At 48.7% G+C, this 17841-nt stretch overlaps 1 protein-coding gene across 1 annotated transcript; it reads right to left on the bottom strand.

Moving 5' to 3' along the window:
* Positions 1–1464: 1464 nt before the first annotated feature.
* On the bottom strand, positions 1465–16775 carry NRIP2 (nuclear receptor interacting protein 2; the record flags this gene model as incomplete). The annotated part of the gene is made up of 6 exons (XM_084274379.1): positions 1465–1557; positions 2377–2429; positions 5157–5284; positions 5766–5848; positions 11404–11580; positions 16545–16775. The coding sequence occupies 6 exons, from the start codon at positions 16773–16775 to the stop codon at positions 1465–1467; spliced, it is 765 nt and encodes a 254-aa protein (XP_084130505.1).
* Between the last annotated feature and the right edge of the window lie 1066 nt (positions 16776–17841).

Here is a 17841-nt window from a genome sequence, read left to right as displayed (position 1 = left end):
AGAAAATAACCAACAGGAAAAAGCAAAACCAGATACAGGAGTCATTTGAGAAGCACAAAGGAAACAATGAGTGGTTTGATGAAGAAGGAAGAGGGCCAGCAGCGTTTCAGCCAAGAAGACAGGCGAAACGGGGGTGTCATGAGGTTCAAACGGTGGGCGAAGGGGCTTTGGGCAGAGTTTGGATAGTAAATCAGTAGTCATGAGGCATGGAACAAGCCCTGATATGGTGCATCTTTTCTTGAGCTAGTAAAGAATAGACTGTGTATTTATCATACAGCTATGCTCTAGGACGCAAATTTTAAAAAAATAATAATAATTCAAACATAATCATTAAAACCCCAACAGTTCAGTGATTTAATAATCACCTTGGTCATCCCAAATGAGTTCACAGTTCTCTGACCTGAGCTGATACTGCAAGAAAGTCTAGTTCTTGTTTCATGCAGAGTAGCAAAGTCGATGGGCTGTGAGAGGCTGGGGCTCGAGGCTGATGATGTCTCTGTGTCTGATCACTAGATCTCAAGTGGAAAGAAAGGAGCTGACAGAGCAGAAGACTTGGAGTGCTGCAATTCATTGCAGCATTTAAACTGAGTAGCAGGATCTCTGATGATGCAGCAGAGGTGACAGGAAAGTAGGTCTAGCAGCTGGATTGCAGGGAGGAGAGGACTGGTCAGAAGGACAGGGTGTACAAGTCTGGTTCCTACGTGTAACACCAAGAGATGATAATCATTGCCATTCATATTATATAGCTTAGTGGCCAAGGATGCAGTGGCAAAGCCCAAGCTCCTGTGACTGTCCACCATACTCTAGGCATCTATGCTCAGCATTTCTGCAAAGGTTTCTTACAGTTAAGAACTCTATACATGTCCTTGCTGCCAGGTTTTTTCAAGACAATGCTTCTGTACTGCTCTGAGCCAGAAAAAAAAGCGACAAATTTCAGCTTCCCAGGGTACAGGTGAGGGTACTGGCCACAGACCCCTTCCCACAAAGAAAGGGGAGTGGAGTCCACACACATTGAGGCCAAGAGAAGGGAAACAATCATGGCAATCTTTGGAGGCATTTGGAGAAAGCGCTGGCCTCCTGTCCACAGAGCAACTGGAGACTGACTGTTCATGGAGACTCTCTTGTCTCATGAACAGAGGTACTGTAAAAAGACCTCACTGAAAGGGTGGAGTGAGTTTAGTACAGAAGCAGGAACTGGAGTGACTGGGGACAGATAGAAAACCGAGAACAAAATGCCCGCTTGGCACATGGGGACAAGCAGGAGGGCCCACTGAAAGGAGGGGGATCTCTCAAGATGAGGCACTCCCAGCAGCCACAGCCTCCAGCACCCATCTGCCTTTGTCTCGCTCCCCAGTGAATGCCTCAGCCTAGAGCTCAGCAAGGTTAGGGGCCTGTGAGCCTCACCCTCCTCTCTCTCTTCCGGCAGCGAGTCTGCTCAGCCCCAGGGGTGGGGGGTGCAGCCAGTCACTGACCAGGCTCTTCGGAGGCGTGTAGAAAAGGCAGCTCTTGACCCAGCGCTTTACATCTCAGGACTCCTTCCTCCAAGTCGATGCAACACTGAGGAAAGGGAGAGCCAGTTACTTGCTGGATGTTTCAGATAACAAATCTCATCATACTAGGCAAAACCTTTGTAACCATCAGACAACCCCACTTTAGGTTTGTAGAGAACCTACAGTTCCCCTTTCTGTCCTCCCATGCTGCCTCCCCTGCTCCTATTTTCTTCAATGGATTCTTCTCCAAACAATTCACAGGGCCATTTCCCTCCCTTCTTCCTACAATTCCCTCTAAGGTGATGTCCTCACACCACTCAGACATTCAGCCCAGTGCTTTTCCAGCTTCCTGAGTCTAACAGACAGGCAGGAGCAAGCTTGGAGCAGCTGTATTCTGAGCCACCCAGGAGCCAGGCCCAGTAGAACACTGACCCTGACTGAGAGGAGGACTCTTTCCACCCATGTCCAGCTACTGTTGGACACTGATCATACAGCTTCACTTGGCTCAAAGCAAGCACAGAGCTTGTTCAAATCTGCCTTCAACAGGCAATGCAGATAAAACTCATGACATGGCATGCCTTGCCTTGCCTTTTCTTGTCTCCTCTTCAGTTTCCTTTTCCTGTTTACAACTTACATGGTCAGGAATACAAAGGATGGGAGATGTGATAGTATCCTGTTGGGTCATTCCTTTCTTGAAATGTTTAAGAAGGACTGGAAAGGAATCAGTGTCTCAGAGCACGCTACAGCCAGCCAGGCAGCTGTGCAACAGGTGTTGCAAGTGGCACCCTGGAAGACCTGGACATAAGTGTTCCTGATGCTTACAGCAACCAAATTTTGGAGAACCTGTTGAGAGAGGCCCTGTAATAAGCACGAAGCTGTTCCTTACCTTGAGAGACAACAAAGTCTGGAGGCCAATGCAAAACTCCAGCATTTCATCATCTGAGAAGAGAGAAGAGACTGATCAGTCTTGGGACTATATACACTGCCACTGCAGAGAAAGTATCTCCCCTGTAAGAGGATGTGGAATATAAGAACATCTGGTTCATGAAGTTACATAGTTATGGCCTATTTGGTGTAAAATAAACCACACATAGCAAGGAAAGCAATGGATTAAACACACAAGCAGCAGGTGGTAACAGTGAGAACAACAAAGACCAAGCACTCTTCTGCCACTAATAAGCCATTAAAGGAGCTACTTAGGCACTGCCCTGAAGAGGGTCAAAATGAACTTTGTATCTGGTAAGAGGAGGGAATTGTGATTATCATCCCAAGTATTACGAGATTATTTGAGGGACTCTGTGGTACTGTTTGAAACTAACCCATGAGATATCAGAAGGAGCTTGTGGGATCATGTAAAACTTCTTATGGGCTGTGTAGGGGAAGGACCAAGGGCAGGAGAAGAAGACAAGCAGCAGGGTGGGTCAGGGAAGAACAAGCATGGAAAAATGGAGAAGAAAAGGTGTAAGAACACCAGTCACATGCAAGCAGGTTGTTGGTCAGTTCACTTGTCAGACTGAACCCTGTGCCTGATGGCTGCAATTTCCTATTAAATAATTTTATTAAGTACATTTTTTTATATGTAACATTACTACCCTACATGTGACTGCAAATGTCCTTAGTGCCAGCAAATGTAGAAGATGCCACAGGTAAAAGGGCAAATATCTCTAGATGTCAGCAACCAGAGGGTCTGGCATGCACCAGAGATGCCAGGGACTGAAAGGACCACAGGCTCACCATAGGGCTCATAGGTCCATGTCAGCTACTAGAGACAGGCACGTGGCTCACAGGTGCCAGCAACTAGGGAGACCAGTGTGCAAGAGAAGTCTGGGGGCCAGTAGCTGGGGAAGGGAGCACAGGCCATAGGGCTTATATGCCTGGGTGCCAGAAACCGGAGAAGGATGCTGGGTCCCAGAACTTGTAGGATGCCACTGAACAGAAAGACTTAGGTGTGTTTATATTTCCTTGATGAATTTAATCCTATATGCTTGTGGTTTTGTGTATGTAATTAGCTAGTAAACTTTAATCTGGTCTAGTTAGTGAGTCGGACGAAACCTGCATCTGGAAAGACTCAAGGTCTGGGTCGGTGGTTGGGGTCAGGGACCCAGGGTCCAGACATGGATATCACACAGTTATTTGAAGATTCTGTGAATACAAGTGTGGTCATTAACCTAGAAACTGAGGATGTATGTGCTTCTGCTAGGGAACTTCAGTGCTGGCCAGCCAGAGAGGAGGACCAGAACTGGGCTACCTGTGCTGGTGTTTATGTGAGTGTGTGTAAAGGCCCTGCTCTGTGTGTGGCAATCGGTGGCTGGCCTTGTCTTTGTCCTCTCTGCATGTGCCTCTCTGGAGTATAGATTCAGCCCCTCTCTGTACCTACCTCTCTGGAGCACAGATTCAGCCTTGCTACTGTCTGACCTTTCCACTCAGAACATGCATTGGACTGGGTGACAGTGACCCTCAGGTGATCCACCTGAACGTCAGTGGCAGGGAAGGAGGAATCCCCAGGTCCTGGAGTTTGCAGGATTCAGCAACAACCACTAACGTCACCAACACTTCCCGTGTCTCCTGAGTGCCTGCTTGCCCTGTAACCAGTGGCTGCATTTTATGATTCATTTATAACCACATCAGCAAGAGCACTGTGTGCACAGGGAGATGTAAGCCACAAGCATAGCAGTTCTGCTCCTTCCAGGCAGCCATTCCACATCCCAGCAAAATGGAAAGGTGCTACTGGGCTACATTCACCCGTGCTGGGAGTAATGCAGACTGCTCATGAAGGGCAGGAACAAGTGGAGGGGAAACCAGGAAGAAGAGTCAGCTGGAGTATGGAAGAGGGGGAAGCTCTGGAAGCTCTTTTCAGATGACTGGGAAAGTGGGAAGAATGGACATGAGAAAAGGGAGCAAGGGAGGCCTTGGAAGATGAACACTACTCATCAAGGATGAGGAGACAGATAAAGGCAAGAGGGTAAAGCTGGAAGACTGGGAGAAAGAAGAGGAGAAAAAAAGACAAGTAAACTGTTTTCAGCATATGCACATCTTGATGCAAATGCAGAACATGCAGTCTTTCTGCTGTTTTCTGGGCATGCTCCAGTGCCAGCTGACTTGACCTTGTCTCCTACGGCTTCTTCCTTCAAAGGGCCCTGCCTCAGGACACTGAGGAAGACTCGGTGCTCTGGGGCTACCGTGTTCTTCCAGGGTGCTCCCTGCAGCAGTGGCAGTTGAATACACAGAGGAACACTCTGGGTAATAAGCCACATCCTGCATCAGTTTCTCTGATGTAATTCCATCCAGCCAAACAGGCAGGTACCCGTTCAACAGGAGAGCGCAGGGCACCAGAGGAGTAGGGCTAATCAAGCAGTCTGGATCCTTTTAAGAAAGGTCCATTTTGGAAAGGAATAAGAATTTTCCACATCCTGTGTTAAGACCAAAAAGCACCTAATTTCTCCCCGTTTTCAGTGTCTTCTCTCTTCTCTGTTCTCTTCCTGTGCCCTTTGCCTTTGGTTATATTGAGGGTATTCAAGGCACATAACAATCTTGGCCAGCAGTGGAGGTGGCCACATCACCAACCTCCCACCACATTAGATATTCCCCAGAGATCCTTTTAAATGCCCTTGGCAAGGCAAGAGGGACATAGGAAAACTGGAGGAGAGGAGGGGCTGGCACTCTCACCTACAACCAGTGCTGAACACAGCACTGTCTCCTGGCCAAATTGCACCTCCATATGTTCTACTCGGCCAACAACGCTGGGGATGGGAAGAGAGAGGTCTCCACAGTCCATGTCAGACACTTCTTCCAGCCTGTGGGACACAAGAGGTGTTATTACCTCAAGTGGGGGAAGAGAAGGAAAAACAGGGCTTCTCATTGACGGCAGTACTTCTCAGAACACCAAGACAGTCCTTGGTCTCATTTGGAACAGGCCCACAAGAGGAGAAATCACTTTCATACAGCACGTCTGGAGGCACATTCCACAAGCAAAACAGTAAGGCACTGTCCATTTGTGTTCCTCACCTCTGAGGCTGTCAGCTGGGCAGCTCTGCCTTGCAGTGCACACAGACAGAATGACCAGCTCTGCCTCCTGGTCTGCGATCTGCACACCACACTGCCAGCGCTCCTGGTGCCTTGCCCTGTAGCCCACCCTCTGCACCTTCTCCTAAACAGCCACACACACACAGGCCAAGCTGCCAGTAACTGTCATTGGGTCTGGAGTCAGGAGTGCCTGGGTTCTTGCCACAGGTTTTCTTTTAGCCACCCCTCCTTTTCTGCTGCGCAGAGACTTACCGCAGCTGATTCAAACAGCTCTTGGAGATGAGGTTTGGCAAACACCCCGTGTTGACAGTCGCTTTCAATACCTGACCTTGGCACTAGAAAAAACAACAACAGATAATTACTGTGGGCTCCAAGTTGGCAAACCCACTCCTCAAGCATGGTGACAATCCCTCAGACCTTTCTTAGCAGCACAGCCAAAGATGTGGTGTTTTAGGCAGTAATCAGAAGGCAGGAGACTCACCCAAGACAAGGGTGATCTCCCCAGTGCTCTGCAGAACTCTGCCAAAGGTTTCTAATCGAATATGCCATCTTTAATATGTGTTTGGTTGCCAAACCACCTGCCTGTTATTAGCAACTTTAACTTGGTGGTGCTCCAGACAAGAGGTGCATTACTAGTGAATTGGTTATAAAACCCACATGGAGTTATTAGCAGAGTAATAATTGATATGACAAAAGCTTCTAAACGAATATAAGCATCTGCTACAGCCTTCTTTGGTTTCCTCTCTCCGTTTCTTCTGGTGTCACAGGATCAGTGTCCCAGGGCTAGATGTCTGTTCTAATTTGAACAGCTTCCAGAGGGAGAAGTCTGTGGGAGAAGCAAGACCCTATTATGATTTGTATTTTTCCTGTGATTCCTTCTCTTCCATCCAGTACGGCACTCAGTGCCATTGAGCCACTGAGAAGCAGCAAGAGGCCTCCCACAGCTCATGTACCCTTGTGCTCATTCCTGACAAGCTTAAATCCTTTGAACACCTTAAGGTCAGCGTGACCGTCAGGGACTCGGTGTAGCACCAGCAGGAAAATGTCTCAATTTCCTGATTTCTCATTAAATCTGTTTATGATTATTACATGGGTTAATCATCACAGAGAGATACATCCTGTAGTTCTCAGATTTCCTTTTCAAAAATGTGCTATTTGTGAGTCATTATGAAGAGAAAGAATAAAACACCTCCTGTGAGAAAGACTAGACTGTTCCAAACAGACAGAACAGCCAGAGCAGCTTGAGTGCTAACTGCACTCAAGGCAACCTCAGAGACCATATGCAGTCCTGTTTGGTCTTGGAGCTATTATTTGGGTATAAACTGCACCTGCAGTACATCAGCACAGAGAATTTCATCATTCTGAACATTTAGATAGAGCAGGTTCCTCCAGTGGCCACTTAGATGAGAAACTCTCAAGAACTGGAAGACCACTGGAGCCAGAGATCTCAGCCTGCCTTACATAGTTCACCAAGAATCATGTAAGACTTGTATATGTGATGTATATTTAAATAACATCGGTGGTTTTAGAAGAAAGAGCATTCACCATGTGTGGCCTCATCCAGGAAGAAGGAGAGCAGCGCTCCAGCAATGCCTACACAGAAAATATGCACAGATGCATATTGTCAACAGCTCCAGATCCAGCCATTATACTTTTTCATCTTTAATGTCTTATTCATAAAGAATTATGTCCGGTTCACTAGCAGTCCCATGTGACTGCAAACACTTGGGACTACTTACAACACCCAAGTTAGGCATATAGTGCTAAATACTTAAGGAAAGTCAAAGCCAAGATAGGTATCTCAGCCTGCTGGCTGCCCAGGCTGTCTTCTGTTCCAGCACGTGCTTCTCACAGTCTCAGGCACATGGGCATGTACATTCAGACCCAGCCTGCTCTTTGACACGTGGTATGGAAATTGCCACAGAACTACTAAGTCACAGGTTGAGAGAACACACAACTTAACTGGCCTGATCCCAGCTGGAAGACTCACAGAGTCAGGCCACAGAGAAACCAGCCCTCAGAAGCTCTCTCCTCAGTTCTTTGCACATTCATACAGGAATATTCCCCCAGCTCCTTCGCAGTCCCATTTCACTATGGAGCATCTTGAGCTGCCATCCCATTGTAACAGAGATCACACCTGACAGAGCTGGTAGGAGACACAGCTGAGCCTGTTCCCAGAGCCAGCACCCATTCTCTTGCCTTTCATTCATGCATGCCTCCTGCCTCTTGGCACGAATCTGCTTTAAGCAGGCAGGGGAGCGTGCTAGAGCCTCACAGGAGGGGAAGAGATGAAAGCACTATATATAGAAGCTACTGCAATTGGCAGTGCTTCTGCTTGTTAAAGAAAAACATGAAGCCATGAAGGCTGCAGGCTGCCTGACATGTCAAAAGTAAACATTTAGGAGTAGGGGTAATGCCTGCCCATAGAGGTCCCCAAGGCTAAATGGAGAGATCCCATCTTACCTTACATCAACAGTTGTTTGTGGTATTACAAAGTCCAGGTTTCTAGAGAGAAAACAGCCTAGAAATTGACTGGACTCAAAGGACAGTCAGTCCCTTATCCCAGCCCATGGCGGGGGGGCGGTGGGGGGTGGAACTAGATGATCTTTAATGTCCTTTCTGACCTAAACCATTCTGTGACTCTGTGACAAAATGCTTATAGAAGTCTTCTGCTTTTAGAGGTCTATAATGTCCGTGCTGTCTGGTCCTCACAGAGCCCTGCCTGGAAGGATTGTGGCCAGACTAAGCAGAGGGGAAGAGATAAACCACGAAGTGCAGATAAATTCTAGGCATCTGCCTCCTCATCCTCTGTACTGCCTCTTCATAGAAGAGGCTTCCTGGTGGCTCCTCACTACCTAAGCAGGTATATTAGGCATGATCATCAGGTCAGGTCTGTTACCACATCTCCAACCTTCCAGCAGTGTCCAGCTGAATCAGACCTTCTCATTAACAGAGATGGATTGTACTGGGAAAGAGTTAACCATCCCTGTGGCTCACAGAAGCCAACTGATCATTGTCCAGCTACAGGAAAGGCATTGCACCACCTCTTCAGAAACAGGTGACCTGGAGTATGGATAACAGTTGCTAAGGAATCACTTTGGGAGCAGGTAGATCTGAGTTGTGTGTGCTGTTACTGCTGTTGTGATAATAAACTGACACTGCATCACCAGGCAGATTCTTGAATTTAGTTTCAGAGCAGGCTGGGAAAGTTGCAAGTTAGAAACTTGCTGGGACATAATAGGACAGTGGTTATTCTGTAGAAAACAGCTTTTCATCTCATCCAGTGGTAAACAGCCCCACACAGTTATCAGCTCTGTCAACCTCACAAAAACTATCCACCTTCCAGTTGTACCACTAACCATTTTTGCCACCAGGAGTCTGAGGAGCATCCTTGGCCCAGCATACCACAAACACGATGCGGATTAGATAAGAAATACAACACAGATTAGCTAAAGAGTACACAGGCGGCTGATGAGCAGCACTGCAAGAATTCTTGGACTAAGAGCACTTCCCATCACATTACCCACTCTCAGCTCTGCCACAGAATTTTCAGTCTGTTACTACCAGCCACCACTGGTCTTTATCTAAAAGTCAATTATGGAGATTTCCAAGAAAGAGTGGCAAGGAATCAATGAGGCTCACCATTTATAAAGACCTCTGTTTTCTGAAATAATGTCAGTTCCAAAGTCAAGAAGCTGCTTTAATCAACCAAGACCGATTAATCTCAGGTTGCTTTGGTACAGCAGTGGAATCTTCTGAATCTATCCAGGCCTGGAGGTTGGTGGCCCTGCTTGTGGCAGGGGGGTTGAAACTGTATGATTCTTGGGGTCCCTTCCAACCCAGACCACTCTATGATTCTATGGCATCTCTTTCAGTGAGAGTCCAGACCTACTGCAAAAAAGAACAGCTTGGTTTTGTGATGCAGATGCCAATCATGAGAGGCTTTCCAAAGTGCTTCACAAAAACTGCCACAGATGGGAAATTCTGCTGCAGTGCCATGTGAGCAACCTGCCTAAGCAAACAGGGAGGGGGAGTGACTCTGCAGTATGACCATTATAGACTGGGTCTATCTGCGATCTCTGGAACTTAAAAAGGCCCTGTTAGAGTGAAAACACTTGTTGCCTGAATCTCTCTATATCACTGGCATCTATGTATCTTCAGCTTTATCTCCTGTCCAAGTTCCATTACTAGTCAGCTGATGCACTTGTCACCATCTTGGAAGTTTCGGCCTACTTGCCTGAGCGTAAATGGAAGCTGGTACATGATCTTTAGTCAGGAGCTGCTGTCAGAAAGAAGAGACTTCACAGTGTTCATGTTCTGTTTTGTCTGAAAACTACACCACAGTCAAGCAGTTCTCCCAAAGGTACCAGCTCACCTCTCTCATTAAAACAAACCAGCAGCCTGAGCATTACTTGCTGCCACAGATCCGTTTACTTAGAGGCAAGGCTTTTTGAAGTTCATGCAAAGCAGCAAGACTAAAAAGAAGGGGAGGAGAACTTCCCTTCTTTCAAAATAAGAAGATTAAATGTGGCAGACAGTGACTGGATCTTAAGAAGGGCAGAAAAAGAGAGAAATGCCTGTGCAGAAGGTATTGAGTTCAGGGAGAGAAAAATGCAGCATAAGGCCTATTTCCTCGACTGTGATGTTCATTAACCTCCCCCTGTGAAGGAAAAGATAATGTGTATGACAGGGGTACGGTCCATTAGAAACACTAAAGGGGAACAAGTAGTGGACTCTGATGCCAAGTTAGCTACTGCCTCTGAGGTATGATAACTAGGCTTCTCTGTCCTTGCTCCATGTACCTGCCTGGCAAAAACACCCCACTCTTCATCACCAAGTTTGCTCTTACAGAACAATAGAGAGTACTGATTAAAGAAAAATAAACACCTTCATTTGCTCAAAAATAAAAGACCCCAGCTATTTGGAGAAATTACACTGCAAGCCACTTACCCTACTAGTCTATTTTCCCAAGTATGGTGATGTTAACCCAGCTAAAACCCAGAGTAAGCAGTGCCCAACTACAACAGTAAAGGCTGGAAAAGAGTCGAGACAGTGGTGATGCATGGCACTGAGACACCTGATCTGGACATTTCAGGAACTTGCTATGAGGCTGTGTTCTTACAATAATCAGTTGTGCCAAGTGAATTGTCAAAGGTACACGTGCTTCTCCTGCAAGCATTGACTTTACACTCTGGACACATAAAATGTTCTTTAGGATGGGTAACTGAAATAAACACAGCTTTAAAATACACAGCTTTGCATACCAGGTCTGTTTCTTGGTGAGTCTCATATCTGCATATTACTGAACAGCTCTAACTGTGCAGACCTCTTTCATGTGGCAACCATTTTTGGATGTGCTTCCTTACCTACTGGGGCCAGAGAGGAGCGTGTTCTGGTCTGTAGGAGGGTACATGAAGAGAAGGGAGCTAAACATACTGCTTCCATCAAGAAACACAGCAGCCCCAATTCAGAGCACAGTTAGCCATTTACTTAGGAGATCCTTTGACACCTGAGAGAATCATACCAGACTGGATCAAGTAAGTGTAAATCACCTAGGGGCACCTGTTTTAAAGTTATAAGGAGACATTCCTGGCTTCTGTATGCGGTTATGATACAGCTCATATCACAGGAAAGCTGGCCTTCAAGGAAGGGTATGTGATTAGGGTAATTTATACAGACAACTAGAATGCATGTGGCAGAAAGGCTTTCCTCTGCCTGTTAGAAGAATTTAATTCAAATTCTAGGAGAAGCCACGTGAGAAATCTGCTCTCTCTGGCTGCATCTGGCTTTGCAATGAGTAACTCAGCACGGCCCTTGGGAGTGGGGCAGCTGGAACTTACTGAGCATTTGCCATCACTGTGAAATCAGCAGCACCGTGTTGTTGCCTTACCTGGCACTGTATTAGCAGGGGTGAAGTCTCTTTTCTCCTGTCCTCTCCCTTTTCCATCTTTTCATCCTGGTCTTTTGCCAGCGGAGACTGTACCCATGCAGACTGAACCCTGGTCTCACCCCGCAGCTTGTTCAGATTGCCTTCCAAGAGGCGCCGCTGGACCACACTATGTGGCTGCTGTCTCCATCACAAAGAGAGAGAAATCCCAGCTAAGTATAGAGCTAAGGACAAGGACATTTGCTAGCCCAGGGAATCAGATAGCAAATGCCTCACCCAACTGATCATCCTGATGAAAGACAGGCTTATCCCAAAATTTAAGTTCTAAGATTTTTTCTGTAGCCACTAAGGTGATGTCAAAGTGTTGGGATGTCTGTGACAGACAGGTCCCTGGGAGGGGAAGAACATGCCTGATGAAAGCTCTCCCCACACATTCCTGTTCCTTCTGGTAAGCATGCAGTTGGCAGCCTCATAACTGTTTAGGTACTGTGATACACTACCTGGTGGGTGTGTGCTGACATTCAACCAGGCATACTCACACCTTCTAATGTGGGAAGGGACAGGAGATGCAGCATGTGTGTGATGTACATGTGGGTATGAAGGCAGGACTCCAGAAATTTTAGGTGTACAAGTAATTATTTGTAGTGAAGCAGGAAGCTTCCCCTGCATAAGAAACTAAAATCTAGTTTGTAATGTTCTTTGGAGTCTGTCTCTGCTCCTGTCTATCAGAAGTGATATTATATTTACTCCCTTCCTAGTTGGGGGTGGGGGGGCATGCATGAAGCCCTCTGTTGTTCACAGCTAGAAGGGAGCACCATCAGCCAGATCAATGGCTGAAAGGACCTGATTCTATCTCAAGTATCTTATTCATCTCTCATGTATCTCATATTCCTGTCTCATTCCTATCTCCTTTCTTCCAGGCAGAAGAAGGGGAGGTGCACCAAAAGGGAAGAAAAAAATGTGAAAAACTTCTTGCCTGACATTGCATACACACAGGGAAGTGTTGCTTTGGAAAGAAAGCTCCCTTTGTCACCAGCTTGATGCTCTAGTTTTTGCCCAGTGTTGATGCAGTGCCTGCAGTCCCTGCACAGCTACTGAATCAACAACAGGCAGCATCAGTGAAGTAGGTCTGTTGGAGGCACCTCTGTCCTTACTCCCTGCACTCAGCCCTGTGGCCCTTCTCCAGGACAGAAGCTGCTCAGAGCTGACCACAGCGTTCTCAGTAACAACTGTCCATGTGAAGAAAGGCAGTGAATCTAAATGTGCCTCAGCATAAAGATAAAGCTTTTCTCTTCCTCCAAAACCCAAAATAATTAAAAATCAACTTGCAGATGGTACAGCAGTTTGATGTAGGCTCTTATAAATGTGCAGGGCAAATGCCTGCACTCGACTAGACCTGCCAACAAACTGTGCTGTATTAACCCTGTGTGTGCTTCACATTAGCTTTGTGCTTGGTCAGAGGGCTGAGGCCAGAGAAGTGTGTGAACTGCAACTCAAAGCACACTGACCTGTCAGTTTTGCCCAATGATTGGAGCAGGAGAGCTCTTACTGGCTCTTTGGTTGCACTCAACATTGCTCTTTGCAGGATGCCAAGTCCCTCGTGCCCCTGTTTTCCCCTTGCTCAAGGGGCAAGAGTCAAATCATTCACATCCTGCATGACAGGCGCTTGAAAAAGTGTGGTTAAAATACCCCCCTGTTCCTGCTCTTTTCCCAGCTCGCTGTGCAGACCCACAGCACAGCTGGACATTGTACTTCACTCCTTAAACATTCTGAGCGCAGTGCCAGTTGGACTGCCAGCTGACATCTGGGCCATGGGAAAAGGGCAGGGAACTGACAGCAGGTCTGCAAACTCTCACCCTCCCTCCTATCTCATCTCACAATCTGGCATGCAAAGGACCTTTCCCTCTCCTTGCAAACTTTCCCACAGAAAGAGCTGGCCCTTTGCAGCTGCCACCTCTGTCCCTTGTCACTCAGGCTGGGAAGAGGCCAAACACTAATGTGGAGTAGCTGAGCTTTGGGACTGAGGAGACATCTGATTCAAGAGCAGACTCCCAGGGCTCTCCCTGTCTTTTGTCTCACCAGTGAGATGGGGAAGTGGATACCCTTATCTCTCTTGGGCTTGTAAGAAACAATGAGATGAAGAGGATGATGACAGAGGACCTGAAGGGAGTTGTGGTCAGCAGCTGAAAGGGAGGCTTAGTGCAGGTTCCCAGTGCAACTCATCACGTTCAGGCTCCCCAATGTGAAATCTCAAGGCCTTTCAATGATTAGTGAAGTGTTATGAGCTGGGGATCTCAGTTTTAGGGAGGGGAGAAGCCAGATCTTCAGGCTGTCTTAGTGCTTACAGAATATTTTAGCTCATTCAGATACTTTGGTTTTTTTAACCATTAAACAAACAAAAAAGCGTCATGCTTGTAGCTCTTTAAAGCTGGCAATGTGAGGTCTCCACTGGAACATATAATCTCATTGTTGGAGATGTGATGGGCCCATCAGATCAGAGACACTGCTGGATGCATTGCATATGCACACCCAGAATACACAGCAGAGTGGCAAAAAGTAACTGCCTGACTTTGCATAAGAAAACATGTAGGTTTTTTAAATAACATGGAGTCTTGCTCTAATTTTAGGACAGGAGGGCTGCCACAGCTTGAGTCCCTGGCCCTGTCAATGGAGACATGTTTTGGGGAGTTACTTAAACTCTGCTCCTGGTGTAAGTGCTGTAAGGGCGGATTTGGGGGTGTATTGCACTCTCTCCAATGTCGACCACTCCAGCACTTCCTGCCGCTGCTTCGTTTTCGGCCCTGAGGCCTGTTCTCCAGGAGGGAGCCTGATCAATTTAGGAAACACAGAAGGAGTTTTGCACGGGCCTGAAAGCATATTTGTGACTCTAATTTGCACCCCCAAAAACATCACAATGATTTCACAGTGACCTGCCACGTTGCAGGGACTGCTGAAATGCTCTTGGTATCCCAAGGCCTGGTTCTTCACTTGCTCCAAGGTAAACCAGAAATGGAGGTATCACAGCTACCGCATTGACCCCAGGTCAGTGGCACCATGTGTGCCAGCTTTGCACAGGTGCCAGGCTTTATTTTGTGCCTTGTAACACCTGTGCAAAATTTTCATGGCTGAAAAGATGTTTTGCTTTATTCACTATCAAATGTTTCAGCCTTTCTGTTACGGACCAAACATGAACCATGCAGTGGTTTTGAATGACTGGATGCCATCTGCATGTGAGGAACTCTCCTGCCTTGAATGGTTGATTTGACCAGGATTGCTGCTTGTGGCAAGCGATTCGGGCACCTGTCTCACTAGAGCACTCATTTTGGGGCTCTAGAGTGCCAGCCTCTGGAGGCCAAGGCTGCCACCCATACTGTGCAGGAGTCTCACAGAGGCATCTGGCTGGCACCACAGTTGTCATTTTGGGGCATGGTGTAACAGGAGTGAATTCCAAAGCAAAGCAGGCAGACAGGTTTCTCTCTGCCTGTGTGGCTGGGCTCAGCAAACATGCACTAGAAGCTTCAAAAGCGGTTCCTCCTCATTCCCTGACAAAAGCTGTACAAGGAAGGGCCACGGGATATGTCTGGCTATCTGCTCCTGAAGAGATGTCTCAGCTGCAGTGCTGCAGGGTGTGAAGGGTCAGTGCTAGCCTGCCCATGCTGCCAACCTGAATGGGGCCTTCCCAGCACCTGTGTGGCCAGACCTCCTTCCCCATGGGGGGGGAGAGGCCCTGCCTGTTCCTTACCAATGTGACACTTACATGACTTCAGACAGTGACTGTGTTCAGGGCCAGAGGGATGCTCAAGAACTTTCAGACGCCTGCTGAAAGCTGTGTGTGTGGCTGTGAAGGGCTAGTAAAGCATGAGACGACAGCTCAGGGAGACTTTGAGGAGGTACCCTTGACCCTGCTGAGCCAGGAAGTCTCATCAGCAGCCAAGGCAGCTGCAGAGAGGTTGGTGGAAGCAAAAGGATGCACTGGCATGGGAATGTGCCCCTGACCCCCTCGTCTGTGTACAGCAGAGCTCCCGCACCCAAAGGTTTCAGCAAGGGTGTAGCTTCCATTCTGGGCCAGTGCCTGGGACCCTGCCTGTCCCACACACATGTGACCCTCTGCGTAGCTGTGCGTTGCTGCTGGCAGCTGTGGGACCTGCCACAGGAGCTGGGAAACAGAGGACATACATGTGCATGAGAATCTGCGTCACTGCTGCGATGGTTTGAGGATGCGGAGGGAAGCACAGGCTTCAGGGAGGAGCAAGAGTTTGTGACTCCCACCGGCACAGCTGGAATAAATGGTTGTGCCCCTGTCACTGGCCAGACCCAGGCCCTCTCTTGAGAAAATGGTTTAGACCTCTGCATCCTTGAGCAGTTAAACTCCACAGCAGTGAGGAGTTAGACAGCAAAACTGCCAGAGCAAGCATGCAGCTAAGCCAGCAAGACATCCTGTGGGAAACTGCTCCCTGCTTTGGGGAAGTTCCTCCAGACCACAGACTGCCTGAGGTCCTCAATCAGATTCCCTCCCTGATGCCTCCTGCTCCACACCTCTACAAGGAGAGGCCCACAGGCCTCACTCCGGTGCCTCCTCCCTAGAGGTGCTACCCACAGGTGCTGCCCACTGCTGCTGCCTGTGCACCTGGCTAACGGTCCTGCCCTGCACTTGCCCCTCCAGAAATCCAAAGAGTTGGGGGAAAAAGAATAATGCAAAAAGGTGACAAGGTCAAACATAAGCCTCTTGGAGTTTCAAAAGCTGTGCTTCCCTCCCTGCTCAGTCCAGGAAGCAGCCTGCTTTTGAGCTGGATCGTGCAGGAATACATGGGAGCTTTCAGAGGTGTCCCACAAGGAAACATATATGTCAGATGAACATATTTATGTACCAGGTGAACGAAAAGGTGGATCCTGAGGACTCCCTCCAGTCCGTGTCTGCCTGTCTCTGTGATGAGTTTGGTTCCTATGGGAATGCATGGGAAGATGGAGGCAAAAAAATGGACAATTAATTCTTTCCCCTCACCCTGACCTGTTCCTTGAAGATGCTGAAGGGAAGTTTCATCTTTGCTAAACCCCTGATCCTTTCACAAAGCCTGGCAGTGGTTCCCACTGGGATAAATGCTATTCGGTGGACCCCCTCCTAAACGGGTTCCCACTGGACTCACCAGATCCTTGGAGGTGCCAAGCCTTGTCAAACCATCCAGGGGCAGCAGGTCAGCAGAGTCCTTGTGCACAAACTGGGTGGCCTGTTTAAGGCGCCTCTTCTGTTGCAGAATAGCTTTGTTCCTCAGCTCCACCTCACAGTCCTGTCGCTCCAGGTCAGAAATACCCTCACTCTGCTTTTCCTCCAGGTCTCCTTGCCCCACGGGCAAGGGGCAGCTCTTTCTTGTGCTCATGGTGCAGATTCAGACAGAACAGGTCCTTCTCGGTATGCCGGGGTGTTCCCTCCTGTGCTCGTCTCCTGGTGTTTGCCCTCCTGAGGCTGACTCAGTCTCTGAGCTCCTTTCCCTTTCCCCACAACTCCCCTTCTCTGCCTTCCTCTGTCTTTCTTCCTGCTCTTAGTTATAACTCACCCATCTCCGAAGTGTCCGTGCCTTTTTCTCCCTCTGCCCTCTCCACTCCGCCGGTGTCCCCCTGCTCCTCACCTCTCCCTCCCGTTCTCCTGCCCTGACTGCAGCTCTGCTTCCTCCAGTTGGCGGGTCCCTGGTCGTAACAGAAAGCAAAGACACCAATTTCCATCAATTACAGCAGCCCCGGAACGATGCTCGGGCTGGAAAAATCCAGCAGCAGCAGGATGGCCCCACTCTCGGGGGCTGGACTTACCTCCCTGGGGCTGTGCACGCGCACGCGCGCGTGCGTGGGGGTGTATGTACACTGTCTGTCCCCCCCCACTCCCTCCCCCCCCCAATACGCTGAAGAGACAGTAAATCTCTCGGTGTCAGGCTGTGCGGTTCAGTGTCTCTGCTGGAGCTGGGGGGGGGGGGGGTGAGGGGGGGTGGGGAGCGGCGGGGGGCTTTGACGCATCTCTGGTGAATCTGTAAATACTGGCAGCGGCACGGTTCGGGCTGGGGAGCTGCTGCAGTGCCTTGGTAGACGGGAGAGAGCATCTGCCTCAAGGCTCCCGGCAGACATGCCCAGTCTCCTTTCTGCAGAGCCTGTCGCGCAGTTGGAACAGGCTGCGCCGAGCGGTGTTACCGTGCGGCTGGAGTGAAACGCTGCAGGCCCGGCCTCCCTTTCTGGCCAGGGCCCGGCTCTGCCCTCATTTTCACCCTGCTCCATCTAGAGCCAAAGTTGCAGAAGCCTGAAATCGCCGGCTCTCTTGGAACCAGCACACTTACACTGAGTGTGCTGGCATTGTTGCGGGGTGGGGTGTCTGGACCAGGGCAGGCACCCCTCCTCTCAGGGGAGAGAGGACACGGCAGAGCTCGCTTTTCCAGCTACCTGCCTCTGGGTTATCCTGCT

The sequence above is a fragment of the Gallinula chloropus genome (genome assembly GCF_964237585.1).
Source record: "Gallinula chloropus genome assembly, chromosome: 1".
Taxonomy (NCBI): domain Eukaryota; kingdom Metazoa; phylum Chordata; class Aves; order Gruiformes; family Rallidae; genus Gallinula; species Gallinula chloropus.
This window is presented reverse-complemented; position numbering and strand designations above follow the sequence as displayed.